Here is a 16,059-nt window from a genome sequence, read left to right as displayed (position 1 = left end):
AAGCCCCACCTCAACTTCTCCACCTCTATCTGATCTCCAGTGGTTGAGCCCCACAGAGATTCCCCCATTATCTCTATGCAGTGTGGCCCAAATGGTCCTTCTGGGAAGCGTCCCACAATGCTGGGGGAGCTAGATGTCCACCTAGGGCTCTCTTTTTCCAGTGGAGAAACTATAGGCCCAGGGGGCCCTCTCGGTGCAGTGCTGTGCCAGTCTGGAGAGGGCCAATGTGGTCAGAATGTAGCTGATCCTCTCACCCTTCTAATGTTGTACTTCTTGGTCTGCCATCTCGATTGGCAAACTTTTCTGGACTAGTTTCTATCCTCTTTGTTTTTGCCATGAACTCTTTAACACCAGCTTACGGATCCCTTCTCAGAATAAAGTAAAATACATAAAATTACAAAAGAAACCAATTATATTGAAATGGTTATCAAGATATTTAAGAAAATAAATTGTGATATAATAATAGATGTGCTTCTTGATTAAAGCATTAAAAAATAAGATCTAGTGGCAGCTTTAATAACTAGTGTAATTTTGAAGTAGTAATGACTATAAACAATATTTCAAGATATCTGCCACAAATTTAATGTGATACGAAAACATTTATTATTTCTATTAGTGACAAAGTTAGAGGTACTGTTAATACTACTTTGGTCTGTTGCCTATATTGTTAATCAGATGAAATACTAAATATTAGTTAGCAGGTAAAGAAAATAAAGAAGCCGTATTTTTCACATCTAAGTTCAGGAGCCCCTGAATTCTCTCCATGGGTCTCCCAGGGGCCTTTGGACCCCTGGTTAAAAACCCCTGCTTTTTACATATCTTTGTAATGATTCTGCAGCAATTTTATACTGCCTTCTATGTTAATCATCTTTTTTCTGCTTAGGCTTTGTGAATATGACCATAATCTCCCTACCAACATGAATTTCCTCAGCATTTAAGAATCATTTGCATGCACTGATGTTCTAAAATAGAATATACTGTTATTTTTCCTTCAACACTTGAATCACTTTTTTAAAACTGCTAATTTCTTTTTCTTTTGGTCAATGTTCTATATGTAAATGTGCCTACAAATATTTCATTTTTACCACTGATGTCCTAAAAACACTGGTCTTAGAGTTTTCTCTCAGTAGATCAAATTAAATTACACTAAAGCAGATTTTCAAAGCTGAAATAATAACTCCAAGAATCACCTAAATTTAGTATACATTATTTGTAACTAACTCATAATTGCATATATTAGAAGCTCCTCAACAATCTCAGGATATGGTGTACTTTTTAAGTGTTTCTATGTGTTCTTGTAAGTATTTTAGGACTTTTCAACTTCTTCCATATAGTGAATTTGACTTCTAGCTTCAATTTAGATATTTTGAAATAAAGGAGACATTAATATTTTTATTAATAACCTTAAATTTGGGGCTCTCTTTTGCTGATTAAATTAACATTTGGGGGTTTGTTTTTGTTTTGTTAGTAAAGGATTTATCCTGACAAATAACCAAAATCTATTAGTTGTCTGGCAGGAAAGAGCTTATTGACCCATACTGGTGTTAATTCAAGTCTCTGGGAAGCAATGTGTCCTTAATTGTTTTTTGTTGTTTTTGTTGTTATGGGGAGACAACCATGCCACATGAGCAACAAACTATGATTATGCATGGATGGAGTTTAGCACTGTAATCAAATAGAACTTACAACAAAGTTAATCTGATGATACATATTTAATGCTATGCATTATCAATGTGCTACATGGTAATTAGTCATAAATGGTAAACAGCTCCTTTGAATGGCAAATTGATGTTACTTTTGCATCACTGAAGCAAACCCTTTCTAGGATGGGAGGGAGAAAGGCAGTGGTGATCTAGTCTTTTCTCTGGCCTGAGGGAAGCAGTCTCCTTTGGGTACTTGAAAATCAAATGACTGTTTCTACCCAGGACCTTCCTCCTTACTAGAAGATACTCAGACATTGGATTTGTCTGCATAAACGCAATATTAACTTTCATAACTCAGATGAGTTATTCACAATTTGTGCCTTGTACCCAAGCAGCACAATTCCAATCACGCATACTATTAAATTACATGTTAAATTGTTTTCTCCTACAAGCAGAAGTAAGAAAATGAGTTTTGATTGAGCAGGGTAAGGAATGAGAAGAAATTTTAGAGTATCTGGCATCGAGGAGGAAGGCAAGACAGCTTGGAAAAAAGTCTTCAGTGGCCTGCTTTAAACAAAAGGAAAGCACAAAATTGTTGGGGCAAAGGATGCAAGTGATAAAACACACAGAGATGTGAAAAAGAGAAAGATACAGGCTTAGAAAAGGGAATGGATGTCTAGAAAAGAGGAAGAGATGAGACAGAAAAAGGTTAACCCACCCCCAGCAAACAGGAAATGCATGGAAGCAATGGGTATAACACTCGCAGAAGGAACCTGGCAGGATCTACACTTTGTGGTTCTCCTTCACTCACCTTCCGAGATTTAGCATAATAATGTGATTTCACAAGCAGTCCTTTTGACTGCATAGTGGATAAGATTAAACCAACTGAATTCAGTAATTTAGACATAATTTACTGCCTTCTCCAAATTGAAAGCAATTCCTTCCTCCCAACTGGACCAGGCAATTTAAAGAGAGAAACAAATATGTATCGTTTATGCTACAAAATTAAGTGAAACAGAAAAAAAAAAAAATCCCACGTAATACATTTCTATACATACATTTTTAAAGCTTGTTGCATATTAGAGGGCCATTCATAAGTGAGACTCCTTCTGTTTCTTACATTCCCTAAAGAGCTGAAAACATGACTTAAAAAATGATAAATGTTTTTAATGTTACTGGTAAATAAGTATCACAGTAGCATTCTGCATATTTACATTCTTTTTTATTTACTAAGGCATGTGAAGGAAAAGCTACAGTTTTAATGGGCAAAATAAATGCCTACATTGATTAATTCTTCAAAATATGGTTCTCTTTTACTAAAATCTGCTTATACAGAAAAGACTAGAAAGCTTCAACTACTGAATAGGAGTCAGATGTTTGTTTGTCTTTTTGTACTTTAAAATGAAACTGTCCAACTGGATAAAAAGAGGAAGAACTAAGTCACATTTAGGCTTCTTAACTTGCTCATTCTGACTACTGTGCAGAGAATCACGGGACTAAGGCAGGCAGGACAAATGTGATCAGCTCTCCATTTCAACTCAGAGAACTCTGGACCTGGCTAGCTGGACAAAGAAAACACATTTTTCAAAAAACTTTTCCACAAGGGAATTTCTTAGCACAGTGTAACTTTTGTTGAGGTTAATAAAGTTGTGTCATTATAATAAAGAGCCTACATAAACTCATTAACTCTTAGTCCTACAGGGTAAACTGTAATGCAAGCCTACACTACACAATGGAGAAACTTCTATATAGACACAGCCTGCTCAAATGGCAGACAATGGTGCTCTGAGATTTAGAGACAGTCTAAGGGAGGTATAACAAAATTGCTACAGCATAAACTACTCAATCTTCTTAAAATCAAAGCAAGCCACGTGGCTCAAAAACAAACAACAAAAAACCTGCAATGACTATGCCCATCCATGAAATATCTTGCAGTTCTTCCTTCCAAAAATTAAACCAGACTGGGTCAAACATATGAAGAATTCTAAGAATTAGATCTAATAGAGTGCTTTATTCTACCAAGCAGTTTATTTGGTGTAATCCTCACAGTGACCCAGTAATGTCAGATGAGAAGATAGGGCTTTAGCAAACTGACACAGTTTGCCCATAGGAGGCAGAATAATAGAATAAAAAGAGCAGTGGCTTTAGAGTCTTGATAGGCTTTGTTCTGAGTCTCAGCTCTACTACTCTGCCACTTACCAGCTAGGTGACAGTGGGCAATCTCTCTAAGCCTCAGTTTCCTGATGTGTAAATGAGGATAATAGTACTTATCTCATAGGACTGTTGCAGGATTCAATGAGATAAAATATATAAAGAGCACAATCCCCAGCACGTTAAGTGCTTAACAAGGGATAATTTTACCATTCACCCATTGATCCTGAGGAAGCTATTTTAACCTCTTGGCCTGTACACTTTTACGTCCATACAATGGTAATAACAATATCTACTTAAAAGTGTCATGGTGATGATGAAATAGATGCAATTTTATGTACAGAGGATGATGCGTCTACATGTGCACAGAATTAAATTTAAAAGGACACATATCTAATAAATGGCAGACACATACCTAGAACCTAGATCATCTGAGTCCTCTTACTGTCCACACAGCTAGATATTCCTAATTCTATTATCCAAACATAGAAGAACATTTTCACACAACTCCATTGAAAGGACAGCAATCTAGAAATATCTGTGAAAATGAGATTTAAAAGCAAAATATGCAAGTTACCTGAATTAAGGCCTCACTCAACATGTCTTCATTAACCTCCAGAATGATGTTTTTTATATCTTCATATGGCATACGATATGATCCTAGGAAGATAGCTAAAATAAAAATTGATTTTATTAAAAAGAGAGCAGCATCCCAATTTTAAAGTCCTAATAAATACCTGATTCCCATTTCATAGACTCAAAATATGAAATTCCTGTCACTAATATTACTCTACAGAATTATGAGCAAACAAAAGTAGCTTCCATTTGATGGACTATACTACTCGTCTAGGCAAAATGGCCTATTAGCTCAGGGTCTAATGTTTACAGCTCATGCGTATTTATATATAAGATAAAACTACTAACAGCACTGATGACTACATGCTTATGCATTTTAGATGAAGCTAATACAAAATAACCCATGAAAAGTTAGAAATTTTATCTCAAGTAGGCCTTTTAATTCAACGTAGAATTTACCATGGAGATTGTCAGATGCATCCAATACAGCACTTCTCAAGAATGACAGTAAAGTAACCCGATACTAAGAAAACCATATCAATCTACTTTGCAGTTCTCCCACATAAGAAAAAATTAAAGTGTCTGAATCCTCAATGTTCTCTGCATCCCTGATGACATTCATGAGGTGTGCTATTAGTTGCTTTTATGTTGAATCAACGATTTCCCTTGTCAACTTTTTCTTAAATGCATATATATTATGCCATATGGGAATAATTCAACAAATTATACCTAGAAAAGCTTACACTGACTCAGAAAGCATTATTCAACAATACATTCCACTTTAACCTCCACTGAACATACTTTTTAAAGAACATACATGTGTTCTTACCACCAGAACATAAATATATTCCTAAGAATTTTTTTTTTTTTCATGGAGAGGTCTATATGCCTTCCCTGGTACCTAAAGAAAAAGCATCCTCCCCTGTCCAGGCAAATGATTACCTAGACATAAACACCAAATGAGACCTCCATAGTCCAAATAAATAATGTTGACAGATATCAACTAGCAATTAAGATCATACTATGTTTCTTTTTTTTTTAAAGTACTGAACATCCACTTTATAAAAAAAAAGGACTGTCGGGTAAGCAATGTACACAGGCAAAACAGCTATTAGGAGACTGCTTTTCTGACAGCAACATTCCTACTGACACAAAAATGAGAATGACGAGTTGTTTACTTTAATCTGATTCTCTATAGCACACTCCTTCACAAAATAAACTCCCAAGGTATTTCTCTGCATATTTAGAAATGCTTGATGTGCTGAAATTTCTCATACATAGTGTTTTAGTATCCTCAGAATATAAACACAGCATACTGTGGTCACTCACACACACACACACACACAAATGCTGAATTTAATACAGAGTGGAGACTATGTCAAGAAAAACTTAGGACCTGTGTAAATGAAGATGGGTTTAACTGTCCAGCTACTTTAGGAAAAGCGTATTTAATGGTTGACTGCTTTGTTAAAGGCTTTAAGGTTCACTAACCAGTTTTAAAGTACAGTGGTTAACAACTAGCTCACATCACAATTCCTTCAAATATAAAGCAAATAGTAGTAAAAGGATTTGCCCAATGTGACTAGTGAATACTCTAAAACTATCACTCCCAGGCCTAGGCAGAAGGAAAAAAAATATATAACACTCTTTTCAACTCTGCCTTTCCTCTCACTGTGGCCTCTAACAATGCTGAATTATCATTACTTTCCAAAGCTTTATTATTCATAAATTTCACCTGGCCTAGCCAAGGCTAAATTATGGTAGTCTCTATTATGGCTGAATGACAAAAAGGCAGCCTAAATCATGTTTACACAGAATTTTGTTCCTAGTAGGTGCTAAATATACCTGTTCAAAGAAGTTATAACTTTGTTTTAAATACATCCAACAACCCCTCACCACCACCATCACCACCACTCCCTACTGAGAAAATAATCACATACAAAGATTCTGGGCTGTTTTGGGATCCAAAATTCTCAACTCTTTCACTTTCTTCTTTGTAGGCAGGGTCTTCTTTTCTTCAAAAGCTTCTGCATTCTTTTGAACTGAAAGAAAAATGTTGATTCATAAATAATAACAGTGCTAATCCAAATACACAGAATCACATTAGTAAGGCATATTAACTACATTAATAAAGCTCATGCCCAAATCAATAAATGGGTTTATTTCATTAGTTCAAGGAAGAGGATAAACATAAAAATATAGACCTGTTTAGAGGTTTCCCTACAAATTAAATATCAGCACTTAAGCAGAAAAGATAAGCCAAATAGAACCAAAATTCAATTTCTGCTTCTTACCTAATGTGCAGCATTAATTACTCCTTAACCAGGTTCCTACAGCAGTAATGGAATTAAATATATAGAAAAATCTCCCTAATTTGGACTAATTGAGGAAAAAGGCAGATGTGCATTTATCCTAAAATATGCTAAAATTTAGGCAGGTCTTTAATTCAGTGAAATTGCTTTAAAAATATCTAAGGTAACTTTAACTGCTAAACAGGTTGCCATATAAAAACTCCTGCTGGGACTGCTTTGAAGAATAGACATGAAACATTTGCAAGTTATACAACAGTTAGCACCTATTTGCATACCCATAATTAATAAACCTCAAAGACATGGTCTTTTCAGTAAGTTCCCTTTGTCTCCCTCACCATTTTTTAGTGCTCTTTGCTTTCTCTAAGAAAGCAAAGAAAGCTCTTTGCTTCCTTATGCTATATTCAGAAGGTAACCCTTGAGTTCCAAACAGTTAAAATGTCCTGAAACCGTGAGGAGTGACAGTGCCAAGGAAGGGCTTTAGACCCCCATCACTTCCACCAGCCCTCCCTCCAAACAAGCCATCCCCCAAACCAAATTGAAAAACAACATCCTGTCTGCTAAGAAAATGAAGATTTATGTCAAATCCCTAAACCCCTCCTACACAGAAATTCTACAGCTACCACTATATTCCTGTGTTGGCAGTTTACCTCTTCTAATATAAAAACAGGGTTGTAGGTAATGGGAAAAAATATGAGAAAAGTAAAGCCAACATTTTTCAGTCAAGTCGAATGATATGCTCTTGGGCCCAAACTCTTGCTGCTAAATTTCATCACTAAATCACATGGCCATCATCATGCTGTCTTTATTACTTTTAAAAAATATAATGTCATTTTGAGGCAACCAGTATTTATCTGATCTTTGTTAAGGAGATCACAAATAAGTTACTGATCTTCTTGAGAGGAAAAGTAACCCACGACCACAGTAGATTTTTTGCTAAGCTATGTGTTTACAGGTGTGAGCATCTGGAAAACTTTCTAGAAGGCATCAAAATATTGTGGGTCCATTAAGACATCCCCCCTTTGTTTTACTGGTGCAAAATATATGAAAATTAAATGAACTTACTACAAAAATCACAGAAAAAAATAATTACCTGAATAACTAAATTCCTAACAGTTAGTGCTAAGCTCTACAAGTATGACCAATCTAAAGTGATGGAGAGTCCAATCAGGCTAGGTAATTACACTTAACAATCATGATCTTATGGGAGTGCCAAGTAGTTTGCCATGTTTACACAAGATAAGAGAGTTATTGGTCAACTGGAAGAAAAATGACTTTTAAGATATTCTTTTAAAACCATCACAAGTGTTCCCCCAAAGGATCTAAGACTACAGTGTCTCTCCAATAAAATAATCAGCATTTTAATTTATCCTAATTTTCAAGCCACTCCCAGCTTAACAAAACTCTATATAAAGAAATAACAGTCAAAGAGTCAGTCCTTTTGTCAATAAAAAAATTATCTGAATTTTATTGAAATTACTTCTAGTATCATTCAGAAATGTGTCGTAGTCAAACAGATTAGTCAAGAAAACTGTCCTAATCTTTCAATATGCCTTAAATCCCACTATGGGAGACTAATTAACAAAGTACATATACAATGAAAATGCTATAGTATGAAAGACATATTAAGATTATCCTGCAAACTAACAGACTCCTGACTAAACCAGGAATATACAATGCTCATTTTGTATGACTTCATAGTTTTGCTTTTTTTAAAAGTATATTTCAACCTCTCCCCTTTTCACATGAACAGACTGTTTAAAATTAAGATTAGATCTCTTAAATATCTTGAGTTCACAGTTTTGTTTTTTGAATCCTAGTATATTTTCCTTGTATTATACAATTTGGTTTTATCTCAGGCTCAAGGAATGGTAAGAATTCCATGAGTGGGCCCTGCTGTTCTGAGAATCATTAGAGTAAAGCTAGTTTAAAATAACTCCTTAACTAAACAGGCTTTCAGAAACAATAATGTTTTCACCAGGATCAGTAGATACTGACCAGTGGCTATTATCACCTTTGGCTTTCTTGTCTTTAAAAGCATTCCTTAGCAATCACAACCACAGGCTTAGATAAATATAGAATTTGAAGAGAGGCAATGATGTATGAAACTTAACTATATAGTATTGAAGCTTTCCTATATTAAAAAGTTCATGCTCTCATAACGACTAGAAAATGCCACTTTTCCTAAGATGCTTTTATTTCATATATGTTTCTAATACTTACAAAACTTAAACATTCCATAACTTAATTTAAAAAAACGGATAATCCCATAACTCAGTTAAAACTCAAATAGATATCTCTCCAAGGAAGACATACGGAATGGCCAACAGGCCTATGAAAAGATGTTCAACACTGCTAATCACAAAGGAAATGCAAATCAAAACCACAATGAGATATCACCTCACACCTGTTAAGATGGCTATTATTTTAAAAAAAAAAGATAAGTGCTGGTGAGAATACTGAGAAATTGGAACCCTTGTACACTATTGGTAGGAATGTAAAATGGTATAGCCACTAGGGCCACTAGGAAAAACAGTATGGAGATTCCTCAAATAATTAAAATAGAACTACTATACAATCCAGCAATCCCACTTCTGGGTATATATCTAAAAGAATTGAAATTCAAATCTTGAAGAGTTATCTGTATGCCTATGCTTACTGCAGCATTATTCACAATAGCCAAGATATGGAAACAATCTAAATGTCCATCAAAGGATGAATGAATAAAGAAAGTGTTGTATATACATATAATGGAATATTATTTAGCTTTCAAAAAGAAGGAAATCTTCCGAATAGCCAAAGCAATCTTGAGAAAGAAAAACCGAGCTGGAGGAATCAGGTTCCCAGACTTCAGATTATACTACAAAGCTACAGTATTCAAGACTGTATGGTACTGCCACAAAAACAGAAATATAGACCAATGGAACAGGATAGAAAGCCCAGAGATAAACCCATGCACCTATGGTCACCTAATCTATGACAAAGGAGGCAAGAATATACAATGGAGAAAAGACAGCCTCTTCAATAAGTGGTGTTGGGAACACTGCATAACTACATGTAAAAGAATGAAATTAGAACACTCCCTAACACCATACACAAAAATAAACTCAAAATGGATTAAAGAGCTAAATGTAAGGCCAGACACCATCAAACTCTTAGAGGAAAACATAGGCAGAACACTCTTTGACATAAATTGCAGCAAGATCTTTTTTGACCCACCTCCTAGAGTAATGAAAATAAAAACAAAAACAAAAATAAACAAATGGGACCTAATGAAGCTTAAAAGCTTTTGCCCAGCAAAGGAAACCATAAACAAAACAAAAAGACAACCCTCAGAATGGGAGAAAATACTTGCAAACGAAGTAACGGACAAAGGATTAATCTCCAAAATATACAAGCAGCTCATGCAGCTCAATATCAAAAAAACAAACAGCCCAATCAAAAAATTTGTGGAAGACCTAAATAGACATTTCTCCAAAGAAGACATACAGATGGCCAGCAAACACATGAAAAGATGCTCAACATCACTAATTATTAGAGAAATACAAATCAAAACTATGAGGTATCACTTCACACTGGTCAGAATGGCTGTCATCAAAAAAAATCTACAAACAATAAATGCTGGAGAAGGTGTGGAGAAAAGAGAACCATCTTGCACTGTTGGTGGGAATGTAAATTGATACAGCCACTGTGGAGAACAGTATGTAGGTTCCTTGAAACTAACATATGACCCAGCAACCCCACGACTGGGCATATACCCAGAGAAAACCATAATTCAAAAAGATGCATGCATCCCAATGTTCACTGCAGCACTATTTACAATAGCCAAAACATGGAAGCAACTTAAATGTCCATCAACAGAGAAATAGATAAAGAAGATGTGTACATATATACAATGGAATATAACTCAGCTATAAAAATGAACAAAATTGAGTCATTTGTAGAGATGTGGATGGACCTGGAGACTGTCATACAGAGTGAAGTAAGTCAGAAAGAGAAAAACAAATATCATATATTAATGCATGTATGTGGAATCTAGAAAAATGGTACAGATGAACCGGTTTGCAAGGCAGAAACAGAGACACAGATGTAGAGAACAAACGTAGAGAACAAATGTATGGATACCAAGGGGGAAGGAGAGTGGGATGAATTGGGAGATTGGGTTTGACATATATACAGTATTTTTTTTTTTTTTTGGCTGCATTGGATCTTAGTTGTGCAACATGGGATCTTTCATTGTACTACGTGGGCTTTTCATTGCAGTGCTCGGGCTTCAGAGCATGCAGGGTCAGTAGTTGTGGCGTGTGAGCTCTCCAGTTGTGGGGCACGGGCTCCAGAGCATGTGGGCTCTGTAGCTGTGGCACAAGGGCTCTCTAGTTGTGGCGCACAGGCTCAGTAGTTGCAGCATGTGGGCTTAGTTGCCCCATGGCATGTGGGATCCTAGTTCCCCTACCAGGGATCAAACCCACATCCCCTGCATTGGGAGGTGGATTCTTAACCACTGGACCACCAGGGAAGTCCCTGACATATATACACTATTGATACTATGTATAAAATAGATAACTAATGAGAACCTACTATATAGCTCAAGGAACTCTACTCAATGCTCTGTGGTGACCTAAATGGGAAGGAAATCCAAAAAAGAGGGGATATATGTATATGTATAGCTGATTCACTTGGCTGTACAGTAGAAACTAACACAACATTGTAAAGCAACTATACTCCAATAAAAATTAATTTAAAAAAAAGAAAGAAAATCACCATCCTAGGGTACACAGAAAAATAAATAAATCAATAAAGAAGGAAATCCTGCCATATGCAACACCATGGATGAACCTGGAGAACATTATGCTAAGTGAAATAAGCAAATCACAAAAGGGCAAATACTGCAATGATTACACTTATATGAGGCATCTAAAATGTCACACTCATAGAAACAGTGTAGAATGGTGGCTGCCAGGAGCTGGAGGGAGAGGGATATGGGGCATTACTGTTCAGTGTGTTATACAAGTTAAATAAGTTCTACAGATCTGTGGTATAACACTGAGCCTTACAGTTAACAATACTGTATTGTGTACTTAAAAATTTGTTATGGGGGTAGCTCTCATGTTAAATGTGTTTATAACAACAATAAAATAAAACTTAAATTTATTTTAAAACAAAGTAAATTATAGTGATTCTATAATTATTTCAAATTACTTGAATGAGACTAGAGATGTTTTTTAATTCTCAATACAAAAACTTCAAAAATTGATTTTAGCATCAATGGCCCTATGATCCTCAGGTTCACAATGAGGCCTCCAGTCGTATGTGATCTCTCCCTGTACAAATGAAAACCCATACAGCCACTGGGCTTAAAACCGATGGATTAAATTAATTTGCGTGCTTAAATTGGCAATGCTAATCGACTGAATAATGATGAAACATTATAAAATACTGTCTGTAGGAAGATAATGATGTAATAATAAGGCATTTGTATTATTATTAAAGATATGTTAACATCAAGATACTAATTATCTGACATAAAAGGCCCACTGAGTATTCTTATATTTCCTGTAATACATGGATTTTTACATGCAGTTGTACTATACATTTATTCCTTTACAGCTGAGGGATGATCATCAGCATAAGTAAAGTAAACATGGTTACATTCTTTCCCCAATCTAATTTAGGCAATGTTCAGGAATCCCCTATTAATTTCCACTATCCCAGTGGATACATAGAATATGTGTCAAGATGCTCGTAATTTGTAGCAAATATTAAGATAATATAAATGGGTAACACTGAATGATTTACATGGTGATAACTGCCATAAATCATAATAAAATTTTTATAACTAAATTATCTCAAAATTCCTGTGAGAAAGACTGATTCCTAAAGTTGGCATCAATACTATTCATTCATTCACTCATTCATCCAGCAAATACTTGTTGAACACCTACTATGCGTTAGCCTAGCATGAGCATATAATGGTACACAAGACTTAAATGTCTACTCACATGTCTTTAGTAAGTGGTCATAGGAAAATTACTAATTGTGGAAGTATCTCCAAAAGGTATATAACAATTATAATTTCCTTATCCATAATAATATAGCTTGAACGAATACCTGCATAGCACTCAGCAAATCTCCCTTTTGTTATTGGAAGCCATAGTTCCATATTAGATAATATTGTTATCTTCAAATCAGCATCAACTGATGTGTTACATCATAGAATAAGGAATATATGAGAACTTCCCTGGTGGTCCAGTGGTAGAGAATCCGTCTTCCAATGAAGGGGACACAGGTTCAATCCCTGGCTGGGGAACTAAGATCCCACATGCCATGGGGCAACTAAGCCCATGTGCCGCAACTACTGAGCTTGAGCGCCTCAACCACAGAGGCTGCGTGCCTCAAACTACAGATCCCATGTGCCCTGGAGCCTGTGCGCCACAACTAGAGAGAGAAAACCCACACGCTACAACTAGAGAGAAGCCCGCACGCCGGAACAAAAAAAAAAAAGATCCTGCATGCCTCAACGAAGATCCAGTGTGCTGCAACTAAGACCCAACACAGCCAAAAAAATAAAGAAAAGAAAAGAAAAGAAATATTTTTTAAAAGAAGGAATATATGGAAAAGTAAAATATGATACCTCCTATTAAGTGCACTATATACAAAGCCAGGGTAAATAAAGCTAATAATAGTAGTGTTCCAAGCCACATTGAAAATTTATATAGCTTCATACATACATATATGCACGCATATTCAACAATGCCCAACTGTCATTTCAGATATATCATACAAATAAAATAATTGTGACTTCCTGACATATGTACATATTTTGTTCACCTGCATACAATTCCAGAAGTGATTCTAACTATATGGAAATAACTTTTCATGTATTAGTTGAAACAGCTGTTATTTTAGCTTCAATTAACAATTGTTCAAATGAGTGCAACTATGACAATGGCAGGCAGGGAAAATCTACTATGCTTTCTGTATGATAGCTGCAACGATTTTTTCATTTAATTGTTATCTTCCACTTTCTTCAAATCATCTTTATCTTTGCATTTCTGGAAATATTAAACAAACACAACTGAAAAATGCACAAAGGCTTATATACGTATATATACATATATATACACACACGTATATATACATGTATATGTATCTGCATACACACTAAAGAGGTAAGTGTACTAATGGTAATAACTAAAACAATAATAATAGTGGTAGTAGTACTAGAAGTAGTAGTAACTACAACCACAAACATCACAACCCTCACCAAAATCAACTTTTATTAAATATCTGCACTGTGCCTGGAATTAACTAATTTAATTTTTATATCACCTTATACGATAGGTATTACCAATGTCATTTTACAAAGGAGGAAACTAAGGAAGAGAAAAATTGAGTCATTTGCCCAAGGTCGTATAGCAAGTAATAAAAGGATGCTCAACCTCATCAGTAAATCAGGGAAATGCAAATGAAAACAACCAAGGAAACACCATTTCACACTCATCAAATTGGAAATCACAAAAAAAGTCTCACAATACCAAGTATGGATGACAAGGTGGAGAAATAAGGATTTGATTGTGCCAACAGTAGCAATAAAAATCAGGACAACCTTAAAATAAACATTTGTTAATGCCAAATATATTTAAGGTCTGCTTACCCTGAGTATACCCCAATCCTTCCACTTACAGGTCAAACGATCAAGGAGACAAGGATGTTCACTGTAGACATGCGTTTATAGCAGTACAAAAATTGGAAACAACCCACATGCCAGGGGTTATGAAATGGGTAAATAAATTGTGGTATATTAATATAACGGAATACAACCCAGCATTTACAGTGACAGTGCTACAACTAAATATTTCAACAAGAAGAGATCCCAAATACAATGCTGAATGGAAAAATAAAAGTGGTGGAAAATGGTGAATGCAGTATATTAGCATTCATCTAAATTAAAAATAAAACACAAATAATCTTCTGTATTATTTGTAGATGAGTATATATATACATGCACACATGCATGCACGCACGCATACACACACACACACACACACATATATATATAAAGAAAAATTATAAAAACATAGAATAGATACTCAGCAGATTAATGATGGTGTTTGTCTTGGAGGAGGAAAGTGATACCAGAATAAGCAGAACCCTTAAAACCTCAACTTTAATGTTTTATTTCTTACAAAGCAAAGATCTGTAGTAAATAAGACTAAATGTTATTAGCATTTGTTAATTCTGGGAGGCTGCTGCATGGATGTTTGCTATATTGGCCTGTGCAAAGAACCTTTCTTTTCAACATAAAAATAAAAATATGGCTAGATTGATACTTAAATATGTCCATCCTTTTTTACAGTTTACAGACTGTTAGTTAGCCTCAGCAATCCCAAGTACCAAGTATAAGCAGGAATCAGAAACAATAGAGAAGAGAATGATATAAAAAAAAAATACTGGTCAAGATTAGTCAGTTTGGAAAGCAAGTACAATTTTATTTTCGATTGTCTGTGAATCCATTTTGTGAGGAGTAACACATTTGTTTACCAAACCTTGGGAGGAAAGGCTGCTGTAATATGCACTGGGAAATTGCTTCTCTGTCTCCTCTTACAAGAGCCTCATATTGCAGCTGTGAAGCTTCCCCTCTCCACATTGCCTACAGCTGTGCACTAACTACAGCATCCCACAGAAAGGTAGATTTCATCCTGACACCTGCACAGTACCTGAAGCCATAGGAACGGCATTACCAGGAGTGTTCTCGAAGTTTAGAGCACACTGCACAAGACTAATGGTTCTAATGGTGGGAATCACACACACATACTTTGTAATGATTTCCAAATTAAGGAGCAAATCTTACTGGTTGTGTTTTAGACAAGAAACCCCCAAATCAGGCAGCACATGTTACTGCAAATTAACATCTGCATAACTAATATACTTGTACACCTGTTCATTAAACCAATTCCTGAACACTGCTAAATGTCACCAGAACACTATGTTTAACAACGTGCATAGCTAATGTTGTATATCTTCAATTGGGCCTCAATAGCTAAGCAGGTAATGGATATTTTAGGAAGGACAAATAAAGTTAGCTTAGAGGTTTTAGGGAGAGTTTCCCTCATTTGAAATGATCATTTAAATGCCAAAACTCAAGTATGGTTTTTACCTCAACCTGGTACTTGACAAATGAGGTGGTGGGAGTTCTTCCTGTTAACCTTTAATCTCTGTGAGTACCTGACTCAAGCTCTAGTTAATCCCTTTACCCGCAGCTTGGCTCTGGCTTTGCTACATAGGGACTGATGTTTTCTGGCCATCTCATACACTCAGAGGACCTCCTGTTCTGTCAAATTTCCTAATTTCTTGTCACAAATCAGTACGTCCAGCAAGAA

General features: G+C 35.5%; 1 protein-coding gene across 1 annotated transcript in view; it reads right to left on the bottom strand.

Moving 5' to 3' along the window:
• Positions 1–16,059, bottom strand: part of DIAPH2 (diaphanous related formin 2) — a 924,369-nt gene that overhangs the window by 511,075 nt on the left and 397,235 nt on the right. Inside the window, 2 exon segments of the mRNA XM_032619577.1 lie at positions 4,372–4,466; positions 6,311–6,412. Coding sequence (XP_032475468.1) covers positions 4,372–4,466; positions 6,311–6,412 — 197 coding nt within the window.

The sequence above is a fragment of the Phocoena sinus genome, chromosome X (assembly GCF_008692025.1).
Source record: "Phocoena sinus isolate mPhoSin1 chromosome X, mPhoSin1.pri, whole genome shotgun sequence".
Classification (NCBI taxonomy): domain Eukaryota; kingdom Metazoa; phylum Chordata; class Mammalia; order Artiodactyla; family Phocoenidae; genus Phocoena; species Phocoena sinus.
Note: the sequence above shows the minus strand (reverse complement) of the source record. Positions and strands in the feature narration are given on the sequence as shown.